The 17,255-nt window shown below is 35.4% G+C and overlaps 1 protein-coding gene across 5 annotated transcripts in view; it reads left to right on the top strand.

The window, feature by feature from the left end:
- Positions 1-17,255, top strand: part of Cntnap4 (contactin associated protein family member 4) — a 307,565-nt gene that overhangs the window by 173,611 nt on the left and 116,699 nt on the right. For all 5 annotated transcript variants that reach the window (XM_087204279.1, XM_004842822.3, XM_087204275.1 and 2 more), the window contains 4 exons: positions 2,557-2,703; positions 7,538-7,709; positions 13,887-13,993; positions 14,847-14,966. In XM_087204279.1, the coding sequence (XP_087060405.1) occupies positions 2,557-2,703; positions 7,538-7,709; positions 13,887-13,993; positions 14,847-14,966 (546 nt within the window). The remainder of the gene's footprint in view (positions 1-2,556; positions 2,704-7,537; positions 7,710-13,886; positions 13,994-14,846; positions 14,967-17,255) is intronic.

The following is a 17,255-nucleotide window of genomic DNA, read 5'->3' as shown; positions in this document are numbered from 1 at the left end:
TTAACTATGTCAAATTACAGAGTGGGCTGCTCTGGTGGCCTTTTGTCCTTAGTCTAAGTTGGCTCCTGTTTTGGCAGTATTATTCCCAAGGCCTCCCAAGCCCCTGACTGAATCCTGTCATGTGCCTCAGGACCAGTTGGGCAGAGCACTGCCACACACTGCGTGGTTCCCAGGCCAGCACTGGCTCAGGGAAATACTGATCCATCACAAGTATAAAAATTCAGATTAAGCTTTTAGAAACTGTTACAGCAAAAAGATATTATTACAATACGATCAGTATTTTACATGTCTTTGCAATGTAAGTTTTTGGTCATTCATTGTTATCATATTTTATGAAAGTATCAGTCTGCAATAGATGGGGGAATGACACGTTCATGACTATTGGTAAGTTTGAGAAACACTTCCCATGGTCAATGGAGAGGCTAGGGTGAAGTGACAAGGAAGAGCTGAGGACACAGGGCACATCCATGCTTTGAAAACAAAGTAGGGGACAGGCGGGGCAGGGTGGGAAGGAAGGCTGCACATAGGAGCATGTGTACCCTCCTGAAGGAAGCTCTGAGGACAAATTGGGGACATTTGACTTATTTTAGTCCAATATTACACCTCAGGGATTATATAACTCTATTCCATTGTCTATTTAGAGTACACTCTTAGAAAATGTGTTTTAAAGTATCTAACTCACATTCCTTTATCAGTTTTCAAGTCTCCTTCATTATCTTTCACACACCAAACCAGAGCTGGATCTCGGTGAGTTGGGCCTTTTCCTCATCATGGATGTTCTGTAAAGTGAGCTTCTATACCCGAGCTACATTTGTGTTAAATACATTCAGGGGGAAAAAAATCACCTATGGGAACTTTGATGTCTTTTTTATCTGAAAGCTTGCTGTAGAAACTAGCCCAGGGGAATAAAGAAATTGCATATAATAGCAGAAAAGAGGCTCTTTGGGCTGAACACAGTACTTATATATATGTTTACTAATTTCATCTGCAGAATCATGCAAAGGTAAGCGAGCAATCAGTGGGTGTAAACCTCACAGGTGAATCCACAACAGAGAGACTTACACTCTGAATCTCTGCTTGGAATTCCATCAAAGAGCTCTTGATGGACATGATTCTCTTTACAGTTGAAAGGGCCTGCCACCTCAGGGATTCCTAACACTAAAGTTGCCTTAGGAAAGACTAGAGATGATTGTTTACAGTTGATAAGAGTACCTTAATTTCTTTATAATAGTAACTTTAAATAAAGGTAAAGAATATTATTTGAATGGGGGGATAGATATGTATACATATGTAGACACACAGCTGATTCCCACTCATTACTTGTGATCGTTATGTTCTATAAAGGCCCTATGAACACTAAATTAGGGAATCCTGAACCATTACTTGTAAAGGAAACAGGATTAGTTTCTGTGAAGCTGTGTTCACAAAAAATTTTTGAACAATCAGTGTATAACTATATCTATATATGCTTTATTGAAAAACACCATATTTAGTATGCACTATATTGTTGATTCTAACTTTGCACTTATGGTCAAGAACATGCTGACTCCTGTCTGAACTAAGATTATAGAATATGTGTATTCTCTCCAAAAGACACATCACAGCCTTCTTGCACATAGGAACACTCAACACCCCTTCATGCCTATCCGTGGGGGCCACTTAAACAACGGAATCAGGTACAAATTTTTCCAAAACATATTTACAATCTGAAAGCTGAAACAGTAAAGTACAGCATTGTCATTTGACCTCAGTAGGAACATGTGCCTAGGGCAACTTAAATTCTTTGCTCCGAAAATTGTTTGCTAAATATTCTACTATAATATCTTAAGAGGTGACTACACAACAGTATTTAGTATAACCTGGAATTTGGTGAAATAGCTATACTCTTCCTAAACCCCTCCCACCAAGAAGTAAATTATATGGATGGAAGATGAAAATTTGTTTCTATGCCAAATAATGGAAATATTTTAACCATTCCGAGTAGTTTAGGTCTGGAAATTTTGTACTCTCTATTGAGGCCTTAAGATGGGAAGATAATAATGTACCATTTTTGTACATAAAGGCACTGATTTCCCACTTGGCTCCCTTTCCTCTCTTCCTTGTTTTTGGTACCAGGGATCAAACTTGGGTCCTTGCGTTTGCTAGGCAGGTGGCAGCATCACTGAGCTAAATCCCCAGCCCTTTGTTTCTTTTTTATTATACAATAGTCTCCCTTATCTGTGTTTTTTTTCCTCCTCATGGTTTCAATTACCTGAGGTCAATCACCGTCTGAAAATAATAAGTAGAAAATTGCAGAAATAAATAACTCATGAGCTTTAAGTCATTTTTATTATAGTAAATTGCTACAATTATTATGTTACTGTTGTTAATAATCTTTTACTCTGCCTAACTTACAAATTAAGTGTTATCATAGGTATGTATGAATAGGAAAAAACAGTATATCTAGACATCCACTAGGGGTCTTGGATTGTAACTCACAGATCAGGGCGGGACTGCTGTAGGCATAAGTACTATAGTCAGCTGAGCGCTCTCTTCTAACTGAGCTTCTCTCCCCAGGTGTGGGATTGAATGATGGACAGTGGCATTCCATTGCCTTATACGCAAAAAAGAATCACCTGAGTCTGATGGTGGATGGCCATGTGACCTCTGCTTCTCCTCTGCCGGGGACCGAGATTTATTCAGGTGGCACTTATTATTTTGGAGGTAAGAAAAAGAATCAGGCCACAGGGGCAACTGGACCATACTTTCATTTGCCATTCCTGTGTCTTAGGGAAGTCCTTATGCTTTAATCCATGTTAATACTAAGGAATAATTTCTCACTTTAAACACAGAAATGCTGAGAGGATCAAGATGACAAATCATATTCTAAAATGCGTTTCTACAAGGTGAACTTAGTTATGTTTATGATTTCTGTAATGAGATTTATTTTAAGTAGGCCACCTTCTTCAGTTCTTACCTTGAAGCCTTGTTATATTTTCTAATGTTAAATGGCCCTTATACATTGTCTTCTGGTTTTATTGATTGATTTTATTGCAGTATCTTTCCAATCACACCTTTTAGCTCCTCTGGAGCATCCTTGTTACTTTCCCACTGCCCAGTGCAGGACAATATTATGCCATTGCACAAACAATTTAACTTAATTAGCCATAGCAATCTCTTCTCTTTGCTAAGCAATAACGCACTGATACACTTGATGAAATCAGGACATTAATCTTCAACATCAGGCCATTTCCCTTTGAGAACAAGAAAGAATGAATCCTTTACCCATCTCATGGATGTGGGCTGATTGGACTGAAAGCTTGGAAAAGAAAACTTGAGAAATGGGAATGAATACCTGTCACTGGAAAATGAAAACAAAATGTTCTTTGTCATTAAAAATGCAGTGTTACAATTGTTAGTTGTAAGACATTTCTCTTCAACATATGTGTGTTTCTTATATTATCATTTTTGTATTGTTACACTGCATTTAATACTTGCTTCTGTCTAAAATCATTTTTAATTTGAGTGAAGTCACCTAATCTTCATTATTCACTAATAAAATACAAATTATTGTCTAAGAATTGACAGTGAGTGCATAGCCTATGAATCAGTTCACCAGAATTTAAAAAGCAAATGAGCAAAGGATAGTGGAGTACACTTGTAATCCTTGTACTGCAAGAGGCTGAGGTGGGAGGGCTGCAAGTTTGAGTCCAACTCAGCTTAGGGTCTTAGTGAGACCCTATCATAAAATAAAAAAGAAAAAAGGGGCTGGCAATATACCTCAGTGCAAAGCTCCTGGGTTCAATTCCTAGCACACCACACACACACACACACACACACACACACAAATGAAAATAACAATAACAAATCTTGCACAATCTTACCATAAAAGGCAGTATAGATCTACAATTTTAAAAGATATAATTGCTTCCTTTACTAAGATTTGTTCATTTCTGAACCAGGTTGTTTCAGAATATATGACTGATTTTATGGCAATCCATAAGAACACATTGTTTTAATCAATAATAAGATATATAGAACAACTTAACCAAGAGTTCTCATTTCAAAGGAAAAGATTTAGAAGCACAAAAAGAGATAAGAAGGAATAAAAAACAGCCATTCTGTTAAATGATACAAAATACAAAATAGAAGACTGGATAAAAGTATTTATAAATCATGAAAGTAGGGACATAACTCAAAAAATTTTAAGGTCTTCACTTTCAGATTTAGCAATACTTAGCTACTTTGTGTAGTTTTTTTCTCTAGTGATTGCTTTTATTCATATTGAAATGTTACAGTGAAATCACATGTACACTCTGCAATTCTTTTTATTTTGATTCATATATACTATATTATTTTAAAATATTTTGGATAGTTTTAGACTTTTTGAATATTCACACAGACCTACAGAGTTCTTGTCTCTGCCTTATCCAGTGTCATGTATTATTCTTAACTTGCATCACTAGTTCATTTTAAGGTGTGCTAATAGTTCTTTTAATTACACATCTTTACATGCATACCTCTGCCTAAGAAAGAGTATATTATCAATCCATGTGTGTTCCTCTAGGATCCTGACCTTTGATCTCCCCAGGTAAGCACTCTCTTCAATTTGTAGTTTATTCTCCTTTTCTGCTTCTTTACAATTTTACCTCCGTGAAGATGTTCCTAAAAGATATACTGTAGTAGTTTCCCCATTAACATTCCAACTCCAAGGCTTTTTAATACATGCCCTGCAAAATTCAGGCTACCTTAATATTTTCAAGATTGGGACCAGCCTTGTGTCTCAAGAAACCAATTGAGAAGATCCATCTTTTTGGAAATCCACTTAGGCCTTTGGGGCTAGGAATTCTGGGATATTCAGGGGAGAGGGTTCTAAGTGGGCATATTATCTCTCCCCATGAGGCTTCCTAGGGGATGAGCAAAAGAATATCTGGAGGAAGCTTAGATTAGCACCCTCTAAAATACAGACCGGCACAGAGCCCCTGATTTTGTGGGTGGAATTGGCAGTGGATGAGGGATTCTTCCAGGTTAGAGCTGCAAGTCATGCATCCTTCACCAAAGTCCTGGGCAAACTTCAGCAGTTGGTTACCATAGAAAATCTTTTGTTCTGTGTGGATGAGAGTCTTTTCATGGCTGGGATTTATTTTATCAGGTGGAAAGCAGTTTTCAGGTTTTTAATTCTTCAGACAGATTATCTTCAAGTAAAAAAGAAAATTCCATGTTTTGAGACACTGCCCATCAGTTCTCCTTTGCCCGTCTCTGAATTCAGCCTCACATTTCCAGCTATCTTATCAGAATACAGGCAGTCTCACCTGGCCGAAATGCCCTACTGCAAAGGGTCTGACTGTTCCAACATCCAGGATTAGATCTCCACTTCCTGCCAGTATTGAGAGTGGCTGTCATGTGGGAAGACAGAGCTAAACAGGGACCAGGAGCACTCTGTGCCTGCCACACAAAGCATTCACTGTTCATCCATCACTTTATGCTTTTTAACTTTTTCCCTTCCTTGAATGAGTGCCTTTCAAAAATTCCGACTGCACTATGGTGCATTGTGCTCAGGTTTTATCGCTTATAAATTACAGATTTTAAATCTGTCTTCTCCAGATGGAGGATGGCTGAGTGTCTAATTTCTGTAATTCCCCTGTGGAATCTTTGTGCTGTGTGTAACACACCATGCAGCGCAAGTTAGGGTTACTAAACGAGGTGCAGAATTCTCACATTCCTCCTCCCTGGTGTAAAGCAAGCATTTTCTATCCACTGACCAGGCTACACTACCATGAAGTCTAACCCGACATCTCACTTCTGGCACAGTGACATAGAGTGATAATTTATCTGTCATCTTCAGAGGTGTTTAACATGCTGACTGCCTCTGGTAATGGATCCATCCATTAATTCAGCATTAAATATTCTTCAGAAATCTTCCTATTTTAGAACTTTCATCTCAAATGGGTTCAGTGCTGAACTTTTCTCTGGTATTGCATTATATTAACTCGTGGCTGCCTCTTAACACACACTAATGAGCCTAACCTGGTTGAACTCTTCTCTGTTCTTAGAATTTCTTGCTTACTGAACATGGCAGTTCAGAATATGAATTACCTCATGATCTGACCCTGTGCTTTCCGTACAGTTTCATGACCATTCCTTATGACTCTAAGTTTGCTTAGTTTTGTTTCCTATGGGTACATTTCTCAATTTGATTTATTCTGAAATAGTTTTGAGATGTGTCAAGAAACACTGAAGAAAATGAAATTAGCAAATGGCTGGCGTATGATAGGTGCCCCCAAATATGATTGAACTATTATCCTTTCTATTATTATCTTGATATTCTTGATTGGTTAATAAGTAATCTAGAAAAAATATCAAGGTTATGGTAATTCTGTCCTATAGTATAGAAGAATTTTAAGTAATGGTAATTTGTGTATTATTGTGCATAAATAAATACTCCAAAAACTTTGATAACTTTTTTGATATATTAAATTTGAAACTTCAAAGTCTCCATTAGTTCAAAAGAGAATATTTCAATATGCCTGATAGTTTTAAATAATACTGGATTTTACTTGCCAAGTAAGTGTATTTTGTTGGGAATACGAAGAAGTAAGGAGAAATATCCTCAGTCAAAATATTTAATTATAATGGAAATTCCCAGGTAGAAAACTTGCATGGATTATATAGGAATTAAGAAGTTGTTGACTTGTTTCATATTCTTTGCAATTGTAATAGTGGTTGACAACCATAGCAGCAAAGAAAGATTAATGAAAAATACGTAAGTATAATGTATGTGTTCATACTGTGTAAAATTATTTATTTCACTTGGATAAACATTTAGAACACCATTAAACTTAGACAGTAATGGTTAATATTATATTTCTTTATTATGAAAATAATTACAACCATTCTTACATTTTAGAAAAAAATCAATATAAAGGGAACAATCTTTTATGAGGAAAACAATAAATAAAATCAAACTGTGAAATATTTTGACATTTAGGCATTTGTATTTATTAAAGTGCATGTATGTATGGCTTTTACATGTATAGGAAAAATATTTAATTCAATAAATAGTTGGAAATTTTATTCCAGGTCAATTTATCTCCTTTTTCAGGTAGTTAGATTTAAATACAAAGACATTTCATCAATACTGTTTTGTCTTTTATTTCATACTGTGCACGTTTTCATCCTTTATGCTCTTAGCTTTTCAGTCTAAAAAAGCTATATTCCCAGGTTTAACTTGTATATAACTTGATATTATTGGCCACCATATTAGGACTCAATCTAATATGTAATTTCTAAAATTTGCATCAAACTCCTATACTTGTACATAATTATTATAACACTAGTGACTTCCTGTGAATCTGATGACAATAAAGACCTTATGAATTGCAAACTGTAATTTAGATCCAGGTAATAATAACTGCAGTGGGTTTATTTCTTCTCCTTTAATGCAAAAGTTAATCAAAAGTCTTGTTTCTTTTATTTTTTCGTTACTGAATTATTCTATGATCCTGAATCCCCCATTATTACATTGTGTCTTGGTTATGCTTTTTTTAATTTTTATCAGGTTGCCCTGAAAAGAGCTTTGCATCAAAGTGCAAAAGCCCACTTGGAAGATTCCAGGGATGCATGAGACTTATTTCCATCAGTAAAGAAGTGGTAGATCTGATTTCAGTTCAGCAAGGGTCGCTTGGGAACTTCAGTGACCTTCAGATAGACTCTTGTGGCATCTCAGATAGGTAAGAACAATCTCACTTGTTTACTTTAACCTATCCAAATGTTTGGTTGTAGATTAAAATTTATATATAAAATGAACATTTATTCTCTCCCTGCCATCTGTTCCACAGGAAGTGGATTTTATTTACATGAGAAATAAGAAAAATACAGCTGCAGTATATATTTCAAATGACAAAATTTAGATAAAGACATGTGTTATGGCTTGTTTTTAGATGTCTCCCCAAAGCCTCATGTGCTCATAGGTGGAGCTTTTGGGAGATGGCTGGATCTAGGGTGTATAAATGTGAATTAAGGGTGTGTGAATATGGATTAAGGGTGTGATAGCTAGATTTGTCCTCTGATTGGGTTCACATTGTATTGGGTATGGGTAATGCAAAGTCCTACCCTGGATGAAATATAAAGGAAAACATGGAAGGCAGGCTTATTACTTGCTGCCTATTGCCTGCATTGCTATGGACTGTTCCTCCTCTGTGATACCCTTCTGCCATGCCACCCTGCTTTGAAACCATCTGACTAATGCCTGAAACCTCTACACATTGTGAAATGTAATAAACCTTTCCTCTTTTAATTTGTAGGTTTCAGGTATTTTGTCTCAGCAACAAGAAAGTATCTAAGATAACATGTGATCATGTTAATTATATGTACACATGCTACCAATCCTCAAAAGATGTTGATGCTGACATAATTTTACATGGATATAGATGTATCAAAACATGTCATTAAACTCAATAGATTAAGGTGCCCCAACAGTATAATTAATCATCAGGTGCCAATAAATCAGAGACCTCAGTGCTTTTGCTGCCCTCACAGTTGAACAGTATCTTTAGAGACTAGAGAACTTATTTACCTGGCACCTATTCTACTGTGCACCTTTCACAACCTTTCACTATCATCTCTGCAGGAACCCAAGGAGGGCCATCTCCTGGAAATGCTTGGGCCACAGTAACAATCAAGGTGTAAGGATGCCCATGGATTCAGTAAAGCATCAGTGTAGGGCATAGCAAGGCAAGGTTTGGTGTTAATTGTAGAGGACAGGCAACTTGTAAAATAATAACAGTTAATAATAGTTTCAAACTGTGGGTAGGCATAGGCAACTGTAGTGAAGTAATCTTACCAGTCACACATTATAACCAAGGCTGCTAAATTTAATTATTGAGTTCAGTGGAATGTCACAGCCATTACAGATTTAAGAAAATCTGTAGACCAGGCCCTATGCTTAGCACTGAACATAAATGAGTGTTTAAGCCAATCTTTACAAAATCCTTGAAACCTGTTCTCAGTAGTATTTTTTTCTTAGGAAGATGGAAGTAAATGCACAGAGAGCTTAAGCTGGTTAAGATGACATGGCTGAGGCACAGCAGAGCCCAGCCCCACAGACAAGAAGCTTCCCTGAAATGTTTGCCTGCCACATCCTATAGCCTAGCAGGATGCAAGTTAGCATTTATGATGGCTAATATTTCATCCGTGCATAATAAACATAATGAATGGTTTAATAAATTATAATTAAAAACAAGCAGTAACATTAAAAACATATTAAAATATGTCAGGAACTTAAACAATTCAGCCCTTTCTTCTTTTTTTTTTTTTTACTGTAATTGACTTTAAGCAGGATCAGACCTACACACAACAGTGTGCATACAAACACACATGTACTCACATTCACACAAGTATTTGCAATGCTCTCTACACATATCTACCCATGTAGGCATTGCACAAGTCTCTCTCCCATATTTGCACAATAATATGTTCCATGTACAAAAGTTCCTTCCATACTCACATGTAATCCTTACATGCATTTATATAACTCAGGCAAACTCACATACATGCACACATGTGCACACACATATCACACAAGAATACACAAGGGCATTCAAAGTTTCTGACGTACCCATGCCTTGCTTACACACACACACACACACACACACACACACACACACACACATATTCATCTAGAAGCCCTCCTCTTGGTTTGTTGACATGCATGGGGATGGTCCTGAATCAGGGACTCCAGCTGAAGCAGAGGCCAAGGGCAGAACTGCAGGGAGAGCTGCTCTCCTGGTCCTCACCTCTGGGAGGGAAACCTAACTGGGGGTGGTGGTGGGTGATAGGTGTTACAGGTACTTGGACCCAAACTAAGTATACTTTTACATATCAACTTTTAAAGAATATTAATTGATTGGGGAGGTGACTATCTCAGCCATTAACATCACTAACCCTTCCCTGAGCCTAGGAAGGCAGAGGGTATCACGTGTGTCTGGTCTCAAATGACACTCAGGCTGCAAAGAGTCCTGAGAAGAACTAAGAGGCTGCTGTGTAATGGTGTCTGCCACCTCCACACTTTCTAGGTCCCTGTCCTGGGACTCCATCATGCTTCCATGCCAGTTCAGCTCCATTGCCTGGTCCTTGGGCTCTGCTCTTGATCCTCCCTTAGACCATCTTCCATCCAGGCCCATCATTGTCCTCCCTCCAGGCTGCAGCCTCACAGCCCTCTTCTCCCTTTCCTCTTCTCCACAGAGCACTGTAAAACTGCTCTCCTTCCTTCTCCTTTGTGTCACACATAGGGTTTATTCCAGTTGATTTGAAGATCATGGTGCTAGTCTATGTCCTGCAGAACTGAAGGCATGGTGTTTTGGGGAGGTGGCATGCGGAGTAGGTTGGGGGATTAGTTCTTATCAGTTGTAGGTTTGCAAAAAGATGTCAGATTTGATTTCCAGTGCTCTCCATTGTCCTAGGACCTATAGGTAATTTAATGTCCCTAAATATAATAATGTTATATAGATTTTACTTCAATGCCATTAATTGCAGCTAGATTTTACACTGTACACACCTGTAAGTCTTTTGAAACATAAATTTCAATGGAGAGGGAATCAGGCCAAATCAAATTCTTTCCCATCACTTCAGGTTTAGATATGTTGACATATGCATTTGTTCAAGTTCATGAACAATGAAAATAATAATGGAAATGTCCAAGGGAAAGATTTAGAAGCTTGAGAAAATGGGTTGATGGATTGTCTTACTTTGTATTGGGATGACTAGCAAGGGAAAAATGTAAAATACAATTGTTTAGAACCTTTGAGAAAATGAGTACTTTAATGTGAATGTGAATGCTGTAGGTTACTAGCAGTCACATATTATCACATAATGAATTTAAATAAAATCCATAATTCAGTCTTTCACATTTTATTTAAAAACATAGAAAGTCTAGTCTGACTAGCAAGAATCAAGGAAAAGGGACTAAGTCAGACTTTTGGAAGCAGATCAAATAGAAATTATGTAAATATTATATATATATATATCACAGCAATTAAAGATTAATTCTTTTAGATTTTAGACAAAACCACTTATATCTACTCCTTTAAAAAAAGAATGCAAGGTTTGAAGTCTATTTAAGAATGGTCTGCTCTATTTTTTCTTATTTGATTCCCAAGTAGGATTGTTACTGTTTAGATATTTTAAAATCTCTTTTTCTAGGTTGCCATTGATTTGAAATGATTAAAAATGAAATAAATCATGATGAAGTCTTTGAATGGATTCCTGTGAAATTATAAAAATGCTGAAATATATGTAAAATTAATGGGCATGGAAATATGCTCATTATGTATTTTTTGGATCCTTAACAAGGTGATTGTGAAGTAGTATCAGTTTATGATTATATTTATGAATAAACGTGTGAATATGTGTGTAGTGGTAATTTCTATATAGGAGAATGTGCGTGATCTTTCTTCTTTGTTGTTTTCTGGGTTGTTTGTTTTCTGTACAGTGGACATCTATTAGTATAATCAGGAAAAACAATCAATAACATTTTCAGTTAAAATTGGAAAGATCTTATAAACAAAATATTAAGTCTCCATCCTTAGTTTTAATAAAGGAGTGGTAAAAATCCCATCATGAATGTATTCTTGGCAGGTTTTGTAGTTTGTTTTTTAATTTAAAATGAATGAGAGCAGTGAAAGCCTTGGTTTTAATGTACCATTTATTCTGAATTCTGAAAGTCATCAATAATCCAATCAGGGCTATTTGTGCTAACTGGAGAAGTTCCCAAACTTCTTTGTTCATGGTGCCTACCTCTCTCATAATTTTGCCTCTCAGTCAAAAAATATCCCTGAGACTTTCATTTAAAAAGTGGTGTTGGTCCAAACGATTTGATGAGTGCTTATGTCCTAACAAGTGACTTAACAATGGCAATGCGATCAGTCAAGTGTGTTTGTTAATTGGTACTTATGGAAATGAGGCATTTGTTTCCCATGGTGACTAGGAAACAGTAGCTCTATCCATCTGACTTTTGCCTTTTTAAGGGAAGATATTTCTGGTTTTAAAACTGGAAAGAGGTCGGGGAGATTTGTATCTTCAAGGGACAAAAAAATAAACTAAAATTGAAAGTTTTCTAAAGTGAACCCTCTAAGGAAAGGAAATCAGGGACTATAGTCAGCAGGAAAACTATCTAACATATAGCCATGCTGAGAGGAAGGTTAATAAAGCCATCTTAGTCCATCAGGGCAGTTTGAGTGGAGAGCAGAAATTCCCCAACGTTTTCTTCCATGCTGCCCTAGTTATCTCCTTAGTTTTTGATTGTGACCCTAAACCCAAAAGATACTAATACCTCAGGTCCAAAGGACTTAATAAGTATCTGTGTGCTAATAACTTAGAAACCTTTTTGAAAAATGATACAAATCCAAAGAGATAGTGTACAACTATATTTAACAAAACTGTACTATATTTGAGATTCACGTTAACCAAATACATTTTACCTGCTGTTACCACAAAAACAAACAAAAAAGATTGGGTAGCTGTGATGGATATATTAATTTACTTCACTATAGTAACATTTTAATGATCTCTATGCAAATGTACATCCATGTTGTATACACAATAAAATTTATTAATGAAAAATTAATACACATAACTAAAATACTTGTAAATAAGCAGAATTATTTAGTAATTGGGCTGTGTACATGTTGGGGACTACATAGCTTAAAAACTTGGAATCAGATCAGACACTGTTACAGGAAATAATACCAGAGATGAAATATGAAATATTATATCTTCCAACCTGTTAATTGTATGATACACCAAGTTATTCTTCTCTAGAAATCGAAGAATGAGGCTAGGAATAACTGAAGTTAAGAGTAGGAAGATATTTATTGATAGGAAAGCTCCTGAGGGGAAGGAGGGGTCCCAAGTAGGTAGCCCGGGGACCCCACTTTATGGAGGAGTTTTATAGAATGAAACTTATGTGGGTACAGCATGGGCCACAGCCATGATCATTCAATAAGCTTACAAGTACAGTCACTTAAGTAATGGTGGTTCAACTGGGAAACAAGTCACGCAACAAATGTGAATGGAAAGAACAAAGATTCTCCTAGGAAGTGGTGGGTACAGAGGTCTCTGGTCACCCACCAAGGTGGTTGATGTCCATCTAGACTTCATTAGGCCCAGTGTTTGTGCTTTGACATCTGTCTGTAATATTGTCACTCTCTTATTTTGTTCAATGTCATTTAACATGGTACAGTAATTGCTTTTAAAAAACCAATTATTTGAAACCCAGCTTCTCTAAGACAAATTGTGATGGAAAGAAATGTATTATCATCTAATGTAAATCACCCTGTGGTAGACAGATGTTAAGTATGACAGTTGAAAATTTAAAATAATATGGAAGCCCATGACTTCCATTCAGCACCCTAGAGCACCCCAAAACTGTCTGGAACTTGTGAGTCTGTGTCATATCCTTCCATATTCCTAGATCTACAGGCCAAATGAATAAAGAAGTCCTTCCTTGCCACTGACTCCTTTTCTTTCCCTTTCTCTATTCCTTTTTTCTTTTAAAGGTTCAAATAATGTAGTAATTCCATGTGATGAAAAGTTATTTCCTGTAAGCTGTTGATATTCCTGGCTCCATAATATATTGTGTTATGTCAAACAAGTTTATGTTATGGAAAATAAAAGTCTCTGACATAGTGAGATGTATTGAAGATTTAAATAGTCACAGCTATCTGGGAACTGGCTGAAATCAGGTGGATTTAATGTTCTAAGGTTTAGTTCTGTGCTTAAAGGATCTGAAGTGTTAGTTGATTTTGCGTGTTGTGGTCGATGCCCTTCTTTCACATGACTATGTGTAAATGATCAACACTTTATGTTATCTAAAGATGACAAATGGTGGTTGTTTCCTCACCTTCTTTTAGGTGTTTGCCTAACTATTGTGAGCACGGAGGTGAATGCTCTCAGTCCTGGAGCACCTTTCATTGTAACTGCACCAACACTGGCTACACTGGAGCCACCTGCCATAGCTGTAAGCCAGACACACCTGCTCGTTCTTGCCCAGTGGTGACTTTCCCACTGCTTTCTCCTTTCCTCCATTGCTGTGTGTTTGTCTGTTTGTGCATGTGCAACTGTGTGTTAGAATATACATTCCCCCTTATACATGGCAAATATATACTTGTATAATTAAAGCATATTCAATTATGGATCAAAGCACATTGAGTCTACTTGTGGGCATATTTCATATACATATTTCTTTTGCTCTGATTTTAATTATCTGGTATTCTTGTTACACAGCATTAGCTAAATTTCTTTTGTAAATTACTTTGAAAATTGCTGATGACGAGCTTTGTGACTCATATTTGTCCTGTGAAAAAAATGTACTTACCTATAGTTTATTTTATGTGAAGAAGGTATATACTGACAACTTTATTTAAAATGTTTCTATTGCATAATTATTGGACAACAGCAGTTTATTTAAGAAGATTACACTATTGTGCTTCAAATGTTAGGCTATTTCAAGGTGATACTGGAAATAGAAATTCCAAAATGGATGTCATAAGGGATCACATTATACTTATAAGATGCTTAACATTTAAATACAGGTCTTTGCTTTGCATGTTCTTCTTAATGTAAAATTAAGCTGAATTTTTATTCTGATGAAATAATCTCATTTTTGTGTAGTGATAAAAGAATCATAAAATATAACCTCCTCTTTTCTATCTTAGCATTTTTGTAATTTATTTAGAAAGAATTAATTTTGTTTTAAAGTACAAATTTTACCTTTTCCTTTAGCTAGTGATGTACACACTAAGCCTAAAATTTAAGAGATTTATTTTATATTCTTTCATTATGATGATCCTTTTCTTGTTTGTTTTCCACAGCTATCTATGAGCAGTCATGTGAAGCATATAAACACAGAGGAAATACCTCAGGGTTTTACTATGTAGATTCTGATGGAAGTGGCCCTCTGGGACCATTTCTTCTCTTTTGCAACATGACTGGTAAGCTAATCAACTTTTACTTAATAGTTAAATCTGCATGAACACTTTAAATGTACAAAGTTAAAATTAACTAAGGAGGAAGTTGATCTAATTTTGTATCTTGACTAAAATATGTATTGTTCAGTAAAACAATTGAGCATAAATCTTTAAAACATTAGTTGAGTGGTAAATGATTTAAAATGTACTGTCATTTTCTGTGCATGTGTGGTCTGTAAAGTACAGATAATCATAAGTGTTGTCTATTGTGTCCTAAAATAATAAAGTCCTAAAATAGGCTTTATTTGTTAGAGTAGATTGATATATGTAAAATCTTTGAAAAATATTTACTTTTTAAATGTATGTAAACATAAAGTTTATATTCTAGAATTTTTTACTTACATAAATGCACATAGACATTAACAGTCATGGAAACTGATGAAATTTAATATCTATTCATGATAAAAAAAGAAAATGTACATTACCAATAGAATAGAATTCCTTTAATTTGATAGAGTACCCACAAAAACTTATAGCTTGTGTAGATTTATAATAAAATAGTGGAAGTTTTTTTCTGTTATGAGCATTAGTATCCTTTATACATAACATTGAATTGGAAGCCCTAGCCAGTGCAATAATGCAAGAGAACAAAGTAGAAAACTATAAATATGAGAAAGAAAGACCTATAATTCTTGTTATTTGTAGGAGCCTAGGTTATATATGAGAAATCAGTCTGGAGATTCCTCAAAAAAAGTAAAACTAGAAATTCCATTTGATCCAGCTATTCCCTTGTAGGTAGCTTTCCAGAAGAGTCAAAGACATCATATTATATGCATACCCATGTTTAGAGCAGCACAATTCATAATAGCTAAATCTTGGAAGTGGCCTATGTGTCTGTCAACAGATGAATGGATAAAGAAAATGTGGTATTGACGCCTGATGGAGTATTACTCTGCCATAAAGAAAGATAAGCTTGAGTCATTTGTAGGAAAATGGATCACATTGAGAATATAATGTTAAGTAAAGTAAATCAGACGCACACACTTATAACATGTATTTTCTTATATCAGAAACTCAAATTATAAATAGGGAGCAAAATAAAAGACAGTAAGAAGTATGGAGACAGATCTTTCTCAAATTGGAAGAGGATCAAGAGATGAAGGGAAGGGGAAAAGAGAAAGGGTGAAAAAAGAATTAAGATGTGTTGTATACCTGTACCAGCTCCACACAAGGAGTATAAACATTACGTACCACAAACATATAGTAATAAAGAAATTTTTAAAAGAATGTTTGAAATAACCTACAGTAAGCTATTATAATTTTAGTTTGTCACTGAATACAGAATTAATTTTATTTCCAGATGCCAACAGTAAGCAATTAGAAAATGATATTTTAGAAGATCACATTTTCAGCAGCATCAAAAAATCTCAAAAACGTGTAATAAATGTAATGAAAGATATGCAAGGCTTCTACACTGATAGTACAAAGTACTACTAAAATCTGTTAGCATTCTATATAAATTGAGTAATATAAAATTTTCATTAAATAGGAAATGCAACATTGTATAACATCAGTTCTTCCAAACTTGATGTTGATTTAATACAGATCTAAATTAAAATCAAGCAGGATGTTTGTTTGTAGGTTGGTGTGATTATTTTGATGAAAATGAGTAAGTCCATCCTAAAACATATAAGCAAATATAAAGGGATAAGAGGAATCAAGTCAGCCTTGAAGAATAGAGTTGAAGGACTCAACTGTCTCTCATTTAAAGACATTATACTGATAGGTTAAGTAAAACAGTATGCAGTTGGTAACAAAATAAGTATACCAATGAAACAAAATAATCTATAAATAAATTCACTCGTACATGGATAATTAATTTTTTGCCAAGATAATATTGATGGGCAGTGAAAGAAATATGGTCTTTTCAACCAGTAGTACTGGGGGATATGAAATATAAAATTCAAGAACAGAAAACTGAATCTGTTCCTTATCAAACCAAATAGAATTCTAGATGAACTATGCTGTCCAATAGGGTAGTCACTTGCAACAAGTACCTATTTTAATTATCACTTAATTATAATTAAATGAATTTGAATACATTTTTAACACACAAACTTCAATAACTTAATCAAAATAAGATCAAATGAAAATGTAGAGTTCTTCACTCTCCTTGGCTCCATTTTAACTGCTCCATAGCTTCCTGTGGCTAGTAAGTTCTGTGCTATTGATCATCACTGGTGTAGAACGTTTCCATCATTACAGAAAGTTACGTTGGACAGTGCTGCATTAGGAAGTCCAAGTTTTATGGAG

This window comes from Heterocephalus glaber, unplaced genomic scaffold, assembly GCF_053883595.1.
Source record: "Heterocephalus glaber isolate CG9 unplaced genomic scaffold, H.glaber_assembly_v1.0 deba00000071, whole genome shotgun sequence".
Classification (NCBI taxonomy): domain Eukaryota; kingdom Metazoa; phylum Chordata; class Mammalia; order Rodentia; family Bathyergidae; genus Heterocephalus; species Heterocephalus glaber.
This window is presented reverse-complemented; position numbering and strand designations above follow the sequence as displayed.